At 44.3% G+C, this 15,584-nt stretch overlaps 1 protein-coding gene across 1 annotated transcript in view; it reads left to right on the top strand.

The window, feature by feature from the left end:
- LOC126428349 (uncharacterized) overlaps window positions 1-15,584 on the top strand; it is a 657,372-nt gene that overhangs the window by 550,456 nt on the left and 91,332 nt on the right. Inside the window, exons 3-4 of the mRNA XM_050090281.1 lie at window positions 11,010-11,171; window positions 15,338-15,514. Of these exons, the coding sequence (XP_049946238.1) occupies window positions 11,010-11,171; window positions 15,338-15,514 (339 nt within the window). The remainder of the gene's footprint in view (window positions 1-11,009; window positions 11,172-15,337; window positions 15,515-15,584) is intronic.

Raw genomic sequence — 15,584 nt, forward strand, 5'->3', positions numbered from 1 at the left:
ACAGAATGAAATACATAGTGGTAAGATAAAACCGTGTCTCACCCGCTTCCCAACTACTGCCTTCCCTCTACAAAATCTTCTCGGTTTACGAGCCGCATCACTTCGAATAAACACTCGAGCTTTCGATAGCTGTCTCCGCCATCGTCATCAGAAGTTAAAATCACTAACTGCCGGGGTGGCGCAGTGTTCGTAGAATACTCCACAGACCCTAAACGTGTCTTCACCAGTTGGAAGGTATCACTGGGCTAAGGCTCTAGTCAAGCTGTCTTGCCACTGGCCTGCTATGAGTATGCCTTCTCAAGGTGCAAGTCGTCCATGTGTATGTAAAGGAGCTGTGCACACGGAAATGGAAGGAAATGCTTGGCCCTAACACATCTAAAGTAGTTGTGTGTCCTGACTAAACATTTATACCTACCACGTAGTAATGGTAACTATGAGCTACCGTAATGAAACAAGGATTACAAATCACGTATTAAAGTGCCCCAGTTTGGGGCACTTTCATAGTAAATCAGTAGATTACACTAAAAAATCACTTTATTGACAGTACAAGGAGTTTGTCTGAGTCCACGGCACAGGTGGCTAGGGCGGCGTCGCGTCCGGGCGGCGGCATGGTGCTGGCGATCTTCTAATTCTGCTGGCAGAGGTCAGTTGTACCCGCGTGGCAGATAACTACCAGATTGTTATTGTTCTCGCGATTTTTGCATTTAAGGAGAAGTTCGGCTGACTTAAGCCAGCACCCCTGCGGAGCTGGAGTGATGACGCGCAAAGCGGTGCTGCGTTGCGGGTTGGCGGCGTTGCAGGGGACGCCGGAAACACGCACGTACAATTATTGGTTACGAATTCAGTGATTGTCGAAATACTCATCATGGGCGAATGAGTGCATATGCACACATGAAAGAGTTCTAGTTGTGGATCTTCAGGGGTGAAGAACTGGAAAATTTCTCATAATATAGACTTAACGAACAAGAAATCGTGTTAATTGAAAGACGAAAGCGGCTAATTAGTTTTTTGCTGTATGGTAATGCGTGGTTGTACCTACTAGTATTGTCAGTGTGGTAATGTGAAGTTGAACTCGTGATTAGAGAAACAGTTAAGCTTGTATTTAAGTTCGTAAGTAATTCGTAATCCTTGAAAAGTGATCAACAATGGCAAAGTTCATCAGAAATGCAACATTAAACTGTGTGGCAGGAGTACAGTATGTTCTGTTAAATTTAAGAAAACTGTCCTGTCAGGAATCATACAAGCAATCTGACAGCGAGAAAAATATGAAATATAAATAGCTACCAAAAACGGCCTATCTTAAAAGTATGTTGCTGTTGAAATGTTAAAATTATAAATAGCTCACCTGTTTGCACAATGCTGCTGCTATGCTAGTTAAAAAATAAAAATTGAAACTACCAGCAACGCGATGTGCAATGTGCACTTTTAACTCTTCAGACATCCACAAAACTACTATGCTAGTAAATGTCACTGCTGCAATGGTGATTGTCAATTAAAGTTCTATTGCTGAGAAACTCGGGAAAGTAAAATTATATATGTGAAACTTGATGATTGTTGGTTGAGGAAAAAAAAGTAACTAACTGTGTTAGCAAGACTTAACATCACTAAAACAAAATATTTTAACACTTGAAACATTAAATATTCACTTGACGTCAATAGTGGAAAAACCTGAAAAATCTCTTTACTTTTTTCCAAATACGTATGCTATACATCTCTGAAGAAAACTCAGTAAATGACACATTGTTACGTTATCATAAAAATCTCCAATTTCAAATCCCTCACCAAATTAATTATTACCTTTGTATGTCTCAGCAAATGTGCTATTAAACTACAATTTGAAGTCTTCTGAATGAATTTACAAACTCTCTCTCAATAAGTGAATAATAATATAAGAAAACTATTGCCAGCACAGAGCTCGGCCTAACCACATCTTACTCCATCACAGGATACAACTCGACTCCCCCCCCCCCCCTCTCTCTCTCTCTCTCTCTCTCTCTCTCTCTCTCTCTCTCTCTCTCTCTCTCTCTCTCTCCCCCTCCCCCTCCCCCTCCATGACTGAACTCCTCACAAAAGCAAAGGTGCCAGTAACAGTTTCTCGCAGCGCAACCTCTTTGGCAGAGATGTTGCCTGCTATTACCCAGATGCTATTGCAGCTTTACTTTTACACGTAACATCCAAAATATTACCAAAATTACAATTTTCTGTATAAAACTATACTCTTGCAACGATAATCACAAAACTGGAGAGTTGGTGACGATTTCACCGGAAGGTTAGTGAGTACAGAACCTCATGGTGTAAAATCATGGGCAAAATGTCACCACAGAGTGATTGATTGATCAATCTGAACCAACGCACCTATCATCCCATACGAATTTCGTACGTCGTGCGTACTGCGACACCTGCGTCATTTATGGGCGACGAAGTGTGGTGAGTTTACTACTATCTTCACCCGCTCTCACATGTAATACCGCTCTTCTGCATATACATCGGAATTTATTGATTAATTAGACCTGTCTTGTCGATGGATTAAGAGTGCTGAACAGAAAGGATAATGAAACGCGAGACTGGCTGACTACAGCCTGACATCTACAGCCAGCTAAGTTTTCTCATTCGCGGTGTGTGTACCCGCAATCAAACAGCATGAGGAAGCCAGTGAAGCTAGAAAATATGACTGGAACCAACGCGTGTCCATTAAAGAAAGTGGAGGGTCTAAAAAGCGAAATGTGGAACAAATTTTTTGTTGGTTCCAGATAATATTCCTTATCAAATAAGGAGAATCATGACAGATACAGGTATTAGTGACCACAATGTTGTTCTAGGGAACTGAGTATCATAACATCCACAGCCACCAAAAATAAACCTATATTTATTTAAAAAAGCAGATAAAAATTCGCTTGGCACCTTCCTAAGAGTCTCCATCCAATCTGACTGGGTAAGTGTAGACCAGATGTGGTTTAAATTCAAAAGAAATGGTATCGACGGCAACTGAGACATGTACACCAAATAAATTAATAAGAGATGTTACTGCCCCCCCCCCCCCTCATGGTATACAAAACAGGTCAGGACACGATTGCAGAAACAAAGAAACAAGTACGCCAAATTTAAAATAACAGAAAATCCCCAAATTTGGCTAAGTTTTACAGAAGCTCCAAACTAAGCGCGAACTACAACGCGGGATGCTTTTAATAGTTTTCACAATGAAATTCTGTCTCTAAATCTGGTAGAAAACCAAAAAGATTGTGGTCGTACTATGTATAGTACATCAGTGGCAAGAAGCAGTATCTTCACTTTTTTTTCTTCGAGTGATCAGTCTTCTGACTGGGTTGATTCGGTCCGCCACGAATTCCTCCCCCGCGTCAACCTCTTCATCTCAGAGTAGCACTACGTCCTCAATTACTTGCTGCATGTGTTCCAAACTCTGTCTTCATCTACAGTTTTTGGCCACTACAGCCCCCTCTAGTGCCATGGAAGACATTCCCTCATGTCTTAACATATGTCCTACCATCCTGTCCGTTCTCCTTATTAGTGTTTTCCACATATTCCTTTCCTCTCCGATTCTGCGCAAAACCACCTCATTCCTTACCTTATCACTCCAGCTACGAGGGTCAGTCAAAAAGTAATGCCTCCTATTTTTTTTTCTACGTTTAATTGTCAGGAAATTTAAATGCAATTACATAGGTTGAAAACCACAACATTGAGGATCATTTTGTCATTTTTCAATGTAATCTCCGCCCATCTCTACAGTTTTGGTCCATCTTTGAACAAGGGCATGTATCCCAGCACGGTAAAAATCACAGCTCTGCTTCCTAAGCCATTGACGCACGGATGTTTTGACGGCCTCCTCATCTTCAAAATGAATCCCACGATGAGCTTCTTTTAGTGGCCCGAACAGATGGAAGTCTGATGGTGCCAGGTCATGGCTGTATGGGGGATGAGGCAAAACTTCCCATCCAATTTTGACAATCTCGTCAGAGGTGTGACGACTGGTGTGTGGTCTTGCATTGTCATGCAAAAGAAGAACATCTGCCATTGATTTTGTTGGGCGAACTCGCTGAAGACGTGCTTTAAGTTTGTTGAGGGTTGTGACGTATTGAACAGAATTTATTGTGCATCCCTGCTCCAAAAAATCAACCAGAATCACACCCTCTGTATCCCAGAAAACTGTTGCCATAACTTTCCCTGCCAATCGCACAGTTTTGAATTTTTTCTTCCTCGGCGAGCTTGTGTGACGCCACTCCATTGACTGCCTCTTTGATTCGGGTTCAAAAAAATGCACCCATGTTTCGTCCCCGGTCACAATTTTTTTTCAGAAACTCATCTCCCTCCAAACGGAAGCGCTGCAAGTGTTGGGAGGCTATTGTTTTCCTTGCCTCTTTATTCTGATCGGTTAACATTCTTGGAACCCACCGTGCACAAACTTTTGAGTACCCCAATTGTTTAATAATCGTGATCACACTGCCTTTACTAAGAGAAATAATGCGACACACTTCATCTGCAGTCACCCGACGGTCACCACGAATGATGTCATCAACTTGCTGAATGTTGTGTGGAGTCACTGCACTCACCGGCCTGCCGCTCCGCTTTTCGTCAGTCAACGGTGTTTGCCCTTCAGCTTCCTTACAACGACGAACCCATCGTCTAACAGTGCTGACATCCACTGTCACAACACCATACACCTTCTTCAGTCTTTCATGAATGCGTATGGGCGTTTCACCTTCTGCATTCAAGAATTCAATCACACAACGCTGTCTCAAACGAACATCGATGTCGGCCATCTTACAAACTTCTGCTGTGCTGCCACCTGTTGACACAGAAAGTTACTACTGCAGTGGATTGCAGAAGAAGGTTTGAGGAATGGCGCCAAATTCAAATTTTTCACTTAACTTAATTTCTTTAAGTAGAAAAAAAAATGGGAGGCATTACTTTTTGACCGACCCTCGTAATTTTCAACATTGTTCCGTAGCACCTCATCTCAAATGCTTCGATTCTCTTCTATTCCGATTTTCCCACAGTCATTGTTTCACTACCAAACAATTTTGTACTCCAGACCTACGTTCTTAGAAATTTCTTGCTCAACTTAAGGCCTATATCTGCACTACGCGATAACAATGGTGATGTTATTGATGACAACGCCACTAAACTACAGTTGATAAATCCGGTTTTACGAAATTCCTTCCCAAAGAAGACGGAGAATCCGAATGCAGAGCAACTGCCAACATTAGTAACTTACAAGTACATATCCTCGGTGTAGCCAAGCAGATTAAAACAATAAAGGCACGTCGTCCTCTACAGATTGTATACCACTCAGATCCCTTTCATTGTATGCTGATACTACAGCTCCGTACTCAGCAATACAAACGCTCGTTCGTAGAAAGATCCGTACCTAACGCCCAGAAAGTTGCAAAAGTCACGCCAGTGCTCAGAAAAGGAAACAGGAGTAATCCGCTGAATTAGAGACACACATCGCTAACGTCGATCTGTCGTAGGATTTTCGAACGTAAATTACCCCGAAGAAAACGATTTATTAGCAAACAGGAATCCAGAAAATATCGTTCTTGTAAAACACAACTAACTCTTTATTCTCAAGAGTAATGAGTTCTATCGACAATGGACGTCAAATTGATTTCATATTTTTTGAATTTCCAAAGAGCTTTTGACCCAATTCCTCATGACCAACTTCTAATAAAATTGCATGCCTATGGGTTACCTTCTTAGTCGCGGGACTGGATTCGTGAGTGCCTGTCAGAAAGGCCACAGTTTGTAATAATTGACGGAAAGTCATCGAATACATTAGATGTAATATATGGCCCTCTGTTGTTCCTGATCTACATAAACGATTTATGAGACAATCAGAGCAGCCATCTTCGATTGTTTGCTGATGATGCCATCGTTTACCATTTTATAAAGTCATCTGATAATCAGAAAGAATTCCAAAACGATTTATACAAGATACGAGGGCTGTCCAGAAAGTAAGTTACGATCGGTGGCGAAATGGAAACGACTATGAAAATCCGATAAAGCTTTGCAAAGATGTGTTGGGCAGTGTCTCTAGTATCACTCTAGGTAGAATTATGTCGCTCTTTTCATTCCTGAGCTCTTAGTGAGCGCGTAAAGATGTTATAGAAAATAGTGTCTCCCGCCAAGTACGAGGGCCTGGTGAGAATTTTCCCCTGAAGCTATGCAACCAACATTACATAACTGTCGTGCGGTTTCTTCTTCAAGACAATTCTGAGCCTCATTCAGCAGGGGCAATGAAGATGTTCCTGCATCGTTTCGATTGGAAATGTTTGGTTACCCACAATACAGCCCGTAACTGTCTCCCACTGAGTTTCATCTCTGCTCAAACGAACCGCTGGCTATGAAGACAACATTTTGGCACAGGCAAAGAGCTTTAGGCCAGCGTAGAGAATTGGCAGAAAGCACTGGCGGCTGCCTTCTATGATGAGGCTATTGGAAAGTTGGTACAACGCTACGACGAATGACTGAGACAGAACGGCGACTACGTAGAGAAGTAGCTAACTGTTACAAATGAAACATTTCTGATTTTCACTGTGATTTTCATTTCGCGATCAATCGTAACTTACTTTCTGGACAGCCCTCGTATCTATCTGATGCATGAAGTGGTAATTGACTCGAAATCATAAAAAATATGAAGTCATCCACATGAGTGCTAAAAAGTATGTGTTAAACTTGCGTTACACGTTAAATCAATCAAATCTAAAGGCCGTAAATTCGACTAAATACCTAGAAATTACAACCAGGAATAACTTACATTGAAACGACCGCATAGATAATGTTCTGGGGAAAGCAAACAAAAAACTGTGATTTATTGGCAACACACTTAGAAATGTAACAGGTTTATTAGTGAGACTGCTTACACTACATTTGCCCACCTTCTTCTGAACTAATGCTGTGCGGTATGAGATCAGCATCAGGTAGCATTGTCGGAGAACACCGGAAAAGTACAAGGAGGGGTAGTTCGTTTTGTATTATCGCAAAATAGGGAAGAGACTGCCACGGGTAATATTACACGGATTGGGGTGGCAATCAATAAAACAAAAGCGTTTTTCTCTGTGGCAGAGCCTTCTCACGAAATTTCAGTCGCCAGCTGCCTCATCAGAGCGGGCAAATGCTTTGATGAAACCTCTGCCAAGCACTTAACTGTGAACTGCACAGTAATCGTGTAACTGATGAGGATGAAACCTAGTCTGTTGGGTAGGTATTGGTCATAAACTGCCCTGCAATATTCTGTTTCTAGTTGGCAACAAATCATTTAAAGAAACGGTTGTAAGAAATCCCACACTGACACAGCTCCTTCAAGGATACCAGCAGTAATAAAAAATATTACAGAAAAGCGTGTTGCAGTGTGTGCCAAAGATATGAGAAACTTTATGCTGTTCCTGGTGAAGGATTCAAAGAATTCACAGAGGTAGATGCACTTAAGAAAGGGCTGATGCAATTGTCAACAGCATAATGTTCCTCTTATTACGGCAGTTGTTAATAAAACATGTGCTGCAACAGCTCATATGCGCACTGATTCGCACATAACACACAAACAGATTGATCTCCTGTGAATCACGTTTCATTTACAACTAAATTCCCGGATGTAATGAAGACAGCAGTAAATGTTACGAAAGAAAAAGAAGAGAAGATGGTTGACGAACATTTCGCTGGACGTGTAGTGTAATTTAATTTGTGTTTCCGACCAGGACGCAAATGTAATAAAAGCTTTGGAAAGTCGTGAAACAGTTGCTTGTGCGGCTCGTTGTATAAATATACGACTTGACTACACTTTCTACGAATATTGCTTCTTGGTAAATCACGCCTTGAAGATAACAACAACAATAAATACTGCAAAATGCGTTGTACGGAACATGAAGCAAAGTGACCTCTGCACATCTATCAGACGATCTCTGACATAAAATTTAAGCACCTTCTGGAACAGCGAGCGAGGCAGGGGGCACTAAGACGGTTTATGGCGGATGAAGTTCGGTTTGTTTGGCGCGAACTCGCGTGAAGTGTGTGAGCGCGCTACTGACGTGCGTCAGCAACGCTGCTGCCAAACAAGAGGGAGGGAAGGAATGAATAACGTTTTCTTGTTTCTCATCTTCGGTCCATGGCAAATTGTGACTCGACAGCAGAGATATTTTCCTCGGTCAACTCAGCGCTTAATCGGTTTTCAGAAGACATCAGCCAAAAAAAAAGTTCTGTAAAATACACTACTGGCCATTAAAATTACTACACCACGAAATGACGTCCTACAGACGCGAAATTTAACCGACAGAAAGAAGATGCTGTGATATGCAAATGATTGGCTTTTCAGAGCATGCACACCATGTTAGCGCCGGTGGCGACACCTACAACTTGCCGATATGAGGAAAGTTTCCAACCGATTTCTCATACACAAACAGCAGTTGACCGGCGTTGCCTGGTGAAACGTTGTTGTTAAGCCACGTGTAAGGAGGAGAAATGCGTACCAACACGTTTCCGACTTTGATAAAGGTCGGATTGTAGCCTGTCGAGATTGCGGTTTATCGTATCGCGACATTGCTGCTCGCGTTGGTCGAGATCCAATGACTGTTAGCAGAATACGGAATCGGTGGCTTCAGGAGGGTAATACGGAACGCCGTGCTGGATCCCAACGGCCTCGTATCACTAGCAGTCGATATGACAGGCATCTTATCCGCATGGCTGTAACGGATCGTGCAGCCACGTCTCGATCCCTGAGTCAACAGATGGAGACGTTTGCAAGACGACAACCATCTGCACGAACAGGTCGACGTCGTTTGCTGCAGCACGGACTATCGGCTCGGAGACCATGGCTGCGGTTACCTTGACGCTGTATCACAGACAGGAGCGCCTGCGATGGTGTACTCAACGACGAACCTTGGTGCACGAATGGCAAAAGTCATGTTTTCGGATGAATCCAGGTTCTGTTTACAGGATCATGATGGTCGCATCCGTGTTTGGCGTCATCGCGGTGAACGCACATTGGAAGCGTGTACTCGTCACCGCCATACTGGCGTATCATCCGGCATGATGGTATGGGGTGCCATTGGTTACACGTCTCGGTCACCTCTTGTTCACATTGACGGCACTTTGAACAGTGGACGTTACATTTCAGATGTGTTGCGACCCGTGGTTCTACCCTTCATTCGACCCTGCGAAACCCTACATTTCAGCAGGATAATGCACGACCGCATGTTGCAGGTTCTGTACGGGCCTTTCTCGATACAGAAAATGTTCGACTGCTGCCCTGGCCAGCACATTCCCTAGATCTCTCACCAATTTAAAACGTTTGGTCAATGGTGGCCGAGCAACTGGCTCGTCACAATACGCCAGTCACTACTCTTGATGAACTGTGGTATCGTGTTGAGGCTGCATGGGCAGCTGTACCTGTCGATGCCATCCAAGCTCTGTTTGACTCAATGCCCAGGCGTATCAAGCCGTTATTAGGGCCAGAGGTGATTGTTCTGGGTACTGATTTCTCAGGATCTATGCATCCAAATTGCGTGAAAATGTAATCACATGTCAGTTCTAGTATAATATATTTGTCCAATGAATACCCGTTTATCATCTGCATTTCTTCTTGGTGTAGCAATTTTAATGGCCAGTAGTGTAATATTGATTTGATCATTGTTCAGCTTTTAGCTTGTAGGTTGTCGCCAAGTGCCAACTGAGTGACGCAAACGCAGATAAAATGAGGTGTTACTAATACAGAGTACAGGCGTAGCTGTTGACAAAGGAAATTTTTTACTTTTTTTTGCTACGCAGAAATTTTTACATCTAATTAAAAATGATAAACTTGTGTTTGGTTATCGTTGTATTTAACGACACAGAAAAAACAAAACTGAAAGTACAGTTGTAATCTAATATTTGCATCACTGATACCGCTATTAAGAGAGACGCAGAAAGTTAGTTGTTAGTGTAAGTTTGAGTTACGCAGACATTGGATTACAACGTAAATGCTATTTCATTTCTCATCTCTTACTGAATGTAACGATTACTCTACGTGACATAACAAATGGACCATGACGAGGCTTGGTGTCTCCTGTGCTTCGACAAGACAGACAGCTGTAACGTAGGTGCGACCACACTGGGGGGGGGGGGGGGGTATCTATGCCCTGCCTAGACAAAGGTGTGGTCCTTCAAGACGGCAGCAGCCTTTTGAGACGTTTCATGGGCAGCAATCTGGACAAATCACTGATTAGAACGTCAACCAACATGACCCTGCTGTACTGTTACTGCGAACGCCTGAAACCAGGGAAAACTACAGCCGTATTATTTCCCCCAGAGGACCTGCAGCTGTACTCGATGATTAAATGATTATGGCATCCTGTTTCTTCCATTTTTTAGGGTACCACACCTCAGTCGGTAGAAACTGAACCCTTGCAGGATCAAAAAACGGTTCAAATTGCTCTAAGCACTGTGGGACTTAACATTTGAGGTCCTCAGTCCCCTAGACTTAGAACTACTTAAATCTAACAAACATAAGGACACTTATCTTGGAAGATAGATTAAGGAAAGGCAAACCTGCGTTTCTAGCATTTGTAGACTTAGAGAAAGCTTTTGGCAATGTTGACTGCAATACAGTCTTTCAAATTCTGAAGGTGGCAGGGGTAAAACACAGGGAGCGAAAGGCTAATTACTATTTGTACAGAAACCAGATGGCAGTTACAAGAGTCGAGGGACACGAAAGCGAAGCAGTGGTTGGGAAGGGAGTGAGACAGAGTTGTAGCCTCTCCCCGATGTTATTCAATCTGTACCACAACAACAACAACAAGATAAGTAGTTTTATACGTTAGTGGGTCACGTCGTGTGTACGTCAGGAGTAAAATGAGTCTCGAAACATTTTAGACGGACGGTGTTCCCGTTCCACATTACTCGTTACCTGTTACTTTCATTACTGAACGGCATTGCTGATGTAGCCATTAAACATAAATTCGTGGACGGTGTGTGTACGACGGGTGGAGTGCGCTGAACGCTCGTGTGTCTGCGTGTGTCGGCAGCGGTGCGGCTGGGCGAGCAGTGCTACTACCTGGCGACGTGCACGTACACGGACGCGCACGCCGAGTGCAAGCAGATCGCCCACAACGCCATCTGCCAGTGCAAGCCGGGCTACCACGTGGTCGCGCGCCAGCGGCCCACCAAGAAGGTCTTCTGCTCAGAAGGTGAGTCGCCCCGCCACAGCAGGTACGTCTAAAACACGGGCCAGGTCCTCAAAGCATAGTCACATAGACCTAAAATATGGTGTAAAATAGGCCACATCGTCCACACAGTCATTTTGCACCATATTTTAGTTCGGTGACGATGCTTTGCTGAGTGTATTTATATGTTTTGACGACGCCATTACGGCTTTATCACAGTAAGGCATGGTGTAGAACAGATCTGAACACGGTCATTACTGACTGAAACCGGTCATCGGCGACGGACTTCATATTGTGATCAAAGATTGGCATAAAGAAAATTTGATAGTCTGTATGTGTCTAAATGCTTATTACAGTAATTTGTAATCAGTTGAAGTAAATCGAAAACGTACATTTTGAGATTTTTGGTAACAATGTTTTCCCCTATATATAAATAATTAGGTACCTGAAAGTACGCCTGTATTAGAGCTCAACGTCTTGTCAACATTTCAAATCAATCGGTCACGAATTTTCGCAAATACACGATTTTGACCAAGTGAACATTTGCGTTTTAATTTATATAGATTGGACCCGGCATCCAGTCGCCAAAGTTGAACAAACAGTTCGCTCAATCGTGTACCGTCATGGACACATCGTTTCTTCCCCATCTGAGCAGCAAATGAAAAAGGCTATAATACACTTCCTCTGTCTAAGTGGTGTGCTCAGTGATGATGCAATAGCGTTTTCTCGAACACTTGCCACCTACCTGAAAATGTCGCAGCTTTGTTGAAGCGTGCCAGGATTAGGCCAGGTTTCATACCTGTAGCTTCTGATGACAGCCGCGCTGATGCTGTTCAACAAAGTGATTGGGTTGGTCATCTCCTGATACACACCTGCCCTGTGGTGAGCCCAGACAGCAACAACAGCTAATCTCAGCTGCAGAATGACTGCAAACTGACCGGAGTTCTGCAGGCTGCATGATTCAGGCCCTGTGTAGCTTTCAGTGGTCTGCCCAACCCCTTAGCCCCCTTCACTTTCACTTACCGGCTTGTTGCAAGGCTTTTCCAGTGCGATCAATAAACGTCAGCTGAGAAGCTGGTACAATGTGACTCGAGACATGTGGCAGACTAGGGTCAGACAGCATGCAGCTCATGACAGTAGACGTGCTAGCACTGATTATCTAGGTTGGCCTTCTTGGCTCTCATCTGCTGGACATTAGTCACGTGACCCCGAATGCAAAGCGATTGCAGGTTGATCAGAGCAGTGCAAGTCACTTGTTTCAATCACAGCGTCGCTGACGATGAACACATCTATGCTTGTTGGGATGGCACATTGACTGGCCATCTTGATAGCAGTCATCTGTTTCGTGTTAACCCAGCAGGACCAGGTTATCTTGGCTGCAAAACGACTGCAATGAGTTGGCCGTAGTAGAGAAGCATCTTGTTTCAGACCTGGTGATTCTGATGAAATGTATATCTTCGCTGCTATGCGCGATCATTGGGCTGATCATCTTCGCAGCACTCACCTGCTTCGCGCTAAAGCTGTTCAGCAAGATGAGATAACTATAACAAGTCCAAGCCGACTGAACTTCTCAGGGCCACTTGTTAAGACATTGTGTGCTGATGGTGGACATAGCAGCATGTTGGGTTTGGCATCCTTTGTAGGACTCGCCTGATTTCTACTGAGGTCATGCAGCAAGATCAGTAAACATTGGGTTCAAAATGACCACAATCTAACAGGAGCAGCACTGGCCACGTGTTTAACATCTTTTGCTTCTGACTATGGCTTTCTGACCAGGCAGACCACTTTTATGGCACTTGTGTGCTTTGTGCTCAAGCTGCACAACAGGCTAAGGTAACCTTGACTGAGAAACAATTATAAACTGAGTGGGCACCTGTTTCACAGTTTCTGGGCATGCCAAGGCCGCTGTCCTTTACGACTGGGTTGTTGACCTTCACAGCAGCTGTGTGTACAGAACCTGTTCAGGAGCACTGGGTAAACTTTGGTGTGCAGCGACCACAACCTTGCTGGACTGGTGCACACCACTTGCTTCAGATATAGTCCTGCTGACAATGGACTTGCAGCATTGTTTGGTGTAATGACCAGGTTGGGATTCTTCACTAAACTCATCTGGTTTTTCTTTATGTTGGATGTTGAGCCACTTACTGGATCAGAGTGAGCCATCTGTTTCAGACACAGGGCTGTAAGCGATGGACACGCCTCTGCTTGTTGGCATTACAGATTATATGGCCATCATCACAGCATTCATGAGCTTCGTGCTGAAGTTGTTCAGCAAGTTCGTTTGACTTCAACTGTGAAATGACTAGTGATAGGAGACATACCACTGCCATTATGCATATCGATTGTGCTCGCAGTCTCAGTGGCACCCACCTGCTACACGCTGAAGCTGGGAAGCAGGATCAGGTAACATCATCTACAGTTGACACTGGACTCATCTGAATGCTGATTGCTTGCTTCAGGGCTGCTGCTGCTGACAATGGACATGCTGGCATTTTTTGGTGTAGCATTTGGGATGGCCTTGTTCGTTGCACTCATCTCTTTCCCTCTTAATTTGGACTGCAGAACCATGTAATATTCCCTGCAAAGTGATCGGAAATTAACCAGAACACTATGGACAACCTACTTCAAAGCTAGTGCTGCTGATGATACACACACCAATATTTGATGAGATGATAAAAATACGGTTCATCTTGACAGCACTCATCTCTTCCATGCAGAAGACTGGCCACACGGCCAGGTAACCGTAGCTGCAAAATAACTTCAAGTCAACCACAGCAGTTCTGATAATTGGTTCAGGTGTGGTACTGCTAATGATGGATATTTGAGATGTCTTCAACCTGAGGCCAGGCAGCAGGACCAGTTTACATTGGCTGAAAAATGTCCATAGTCTGACTACAGTTGTGTTGGCCGCTTGAGTGTCACCTGGTGCTGCTGGCGATGGACATCCCAACACGATAATGTTATGAACGGGGTGGCTTTCTTTATGGATTTAATCTGTTTCATTTTGAAAGTGGGCATCAGGATCAAGGAACCTTTCCTGCAAAGTGATCAGTAGCTGACAGGACCTGTGTGAGTCACGTGCTCCATATCAGGGGCTGCCAACACTGACACACCAGCACTGTTTGGTGCCATAACTACGTTGATGTTGTTCATGTGGCTCACCTGCTTCTTCTTTAAGTTGGACAGAAGACTGCTAAACTTCGCTGTAGTGCAGTGTGTGGCTTTTGTTTAAGACCCAGTGATCCTGACAATGGATGTGTCAAAGTGGCTGGCCATCTTGACTGCACTCATTTATTTTGTGCTGAATCCGGGCATTAGGACCAGGTAACCTTGGGTACTGATTGGAAATAAGCGGGCCATAGCACTGCGGTTAGTTTTTCAGATCTGTTACTGCTTATTATGGGTATTACAATGAAATTTGGGGATACAAATGAGCTGTCTATCTTCACAAGACTCATTTGGTTTGTACCAAAGTCAAGAAACAAGTGCAGCTAACCTTAGCTGCAAACACACAGTGGGCTGACTGGATGGGTGCAGGCCACTAGTTTCTGACCTGTTGCTGCTGACACTCCGCATGTCATCATTTTCCTGTGTGATTACCAGGTTGGTCGTTCATCAGTTTTTTTCTGAAAACAAGAATAGATAACCTTGACTCATAAAAGAACACAATGTGAACTGAGTCGGCTGACCCACTTGGTTCAGACCTGAGGCTGTTTGAAATGCACAAGCCAATACCGTTGTACAAGAAGAATAGATGGGCTGCTACCTGATCTCTCATATGCTTCGTGTTGAAACTGGTCAGAAGGCTCAGGTAATCTTGGCTGCAAGATGACTGACAGTGGCGATTCAGCCACTAGTTTCAAACCTGATTGACCTGCAAATGCTGTTCGAGGTGGCATCCAAGCAGGCCATCGTCAGGACACATATCTGTTGCATATAGAAGCTGTCGAGGAGGATCAGATAACTTGAGTGGCAAACTGACCATGGGCTGGCCTGACCAGTGTGGACCACTTGTTCCAGACTTGGTATTGCTGTCAGTGAACATACTAATCCCACTCCGTGTGACGACTTGGGTGCGTACCTACAGGGTACACATCTGCCTCAGGTGGACGTCAGGCAGCAGGGTCAGGTAACATTGGCCGTCGAGCGACCACGAGCTGACCGGGGTGGCGCGGGCCGCTCTGTTCCAGACCTGGTGCTGCTGACGACGGACATGCCAACGCTGTTCGGCGTGGCGACCGGGCTGGCCATCTTCACAGCACTCATCTGCTTCGTGCTTAAGCTGTTCAGCAGAGCCAGGTACTCTCGGCCGCGGCACTACGCCAACGCCAACCTGGCGCCGCCCATCCTCTTCTCCAGCGAGACCGGTGAGTTGCTCTGTAAGTCGACGCTCTGTGAGTACTGTTTACTATATTCTCTGCTACCTGCCTGCAAAGT

The sequence above is a fragment of the Schistocerca serialis genome, chromosome 12 (genome assembly GCF_023864345.2).
Source record: "Schistocerca serialis cubense isolate TAMUIC-IGC-003099 chromosome 12, iqSchSeri2.2, whole genome shotgun sequence".
Classification (NCBI taxonomy): domain Eukaryota; kingdom Metazoa; phylum Arthropoda; class Insecta; order Orthoptera; family Acrididae; genus Schistocerca; species Schistocerca serialis.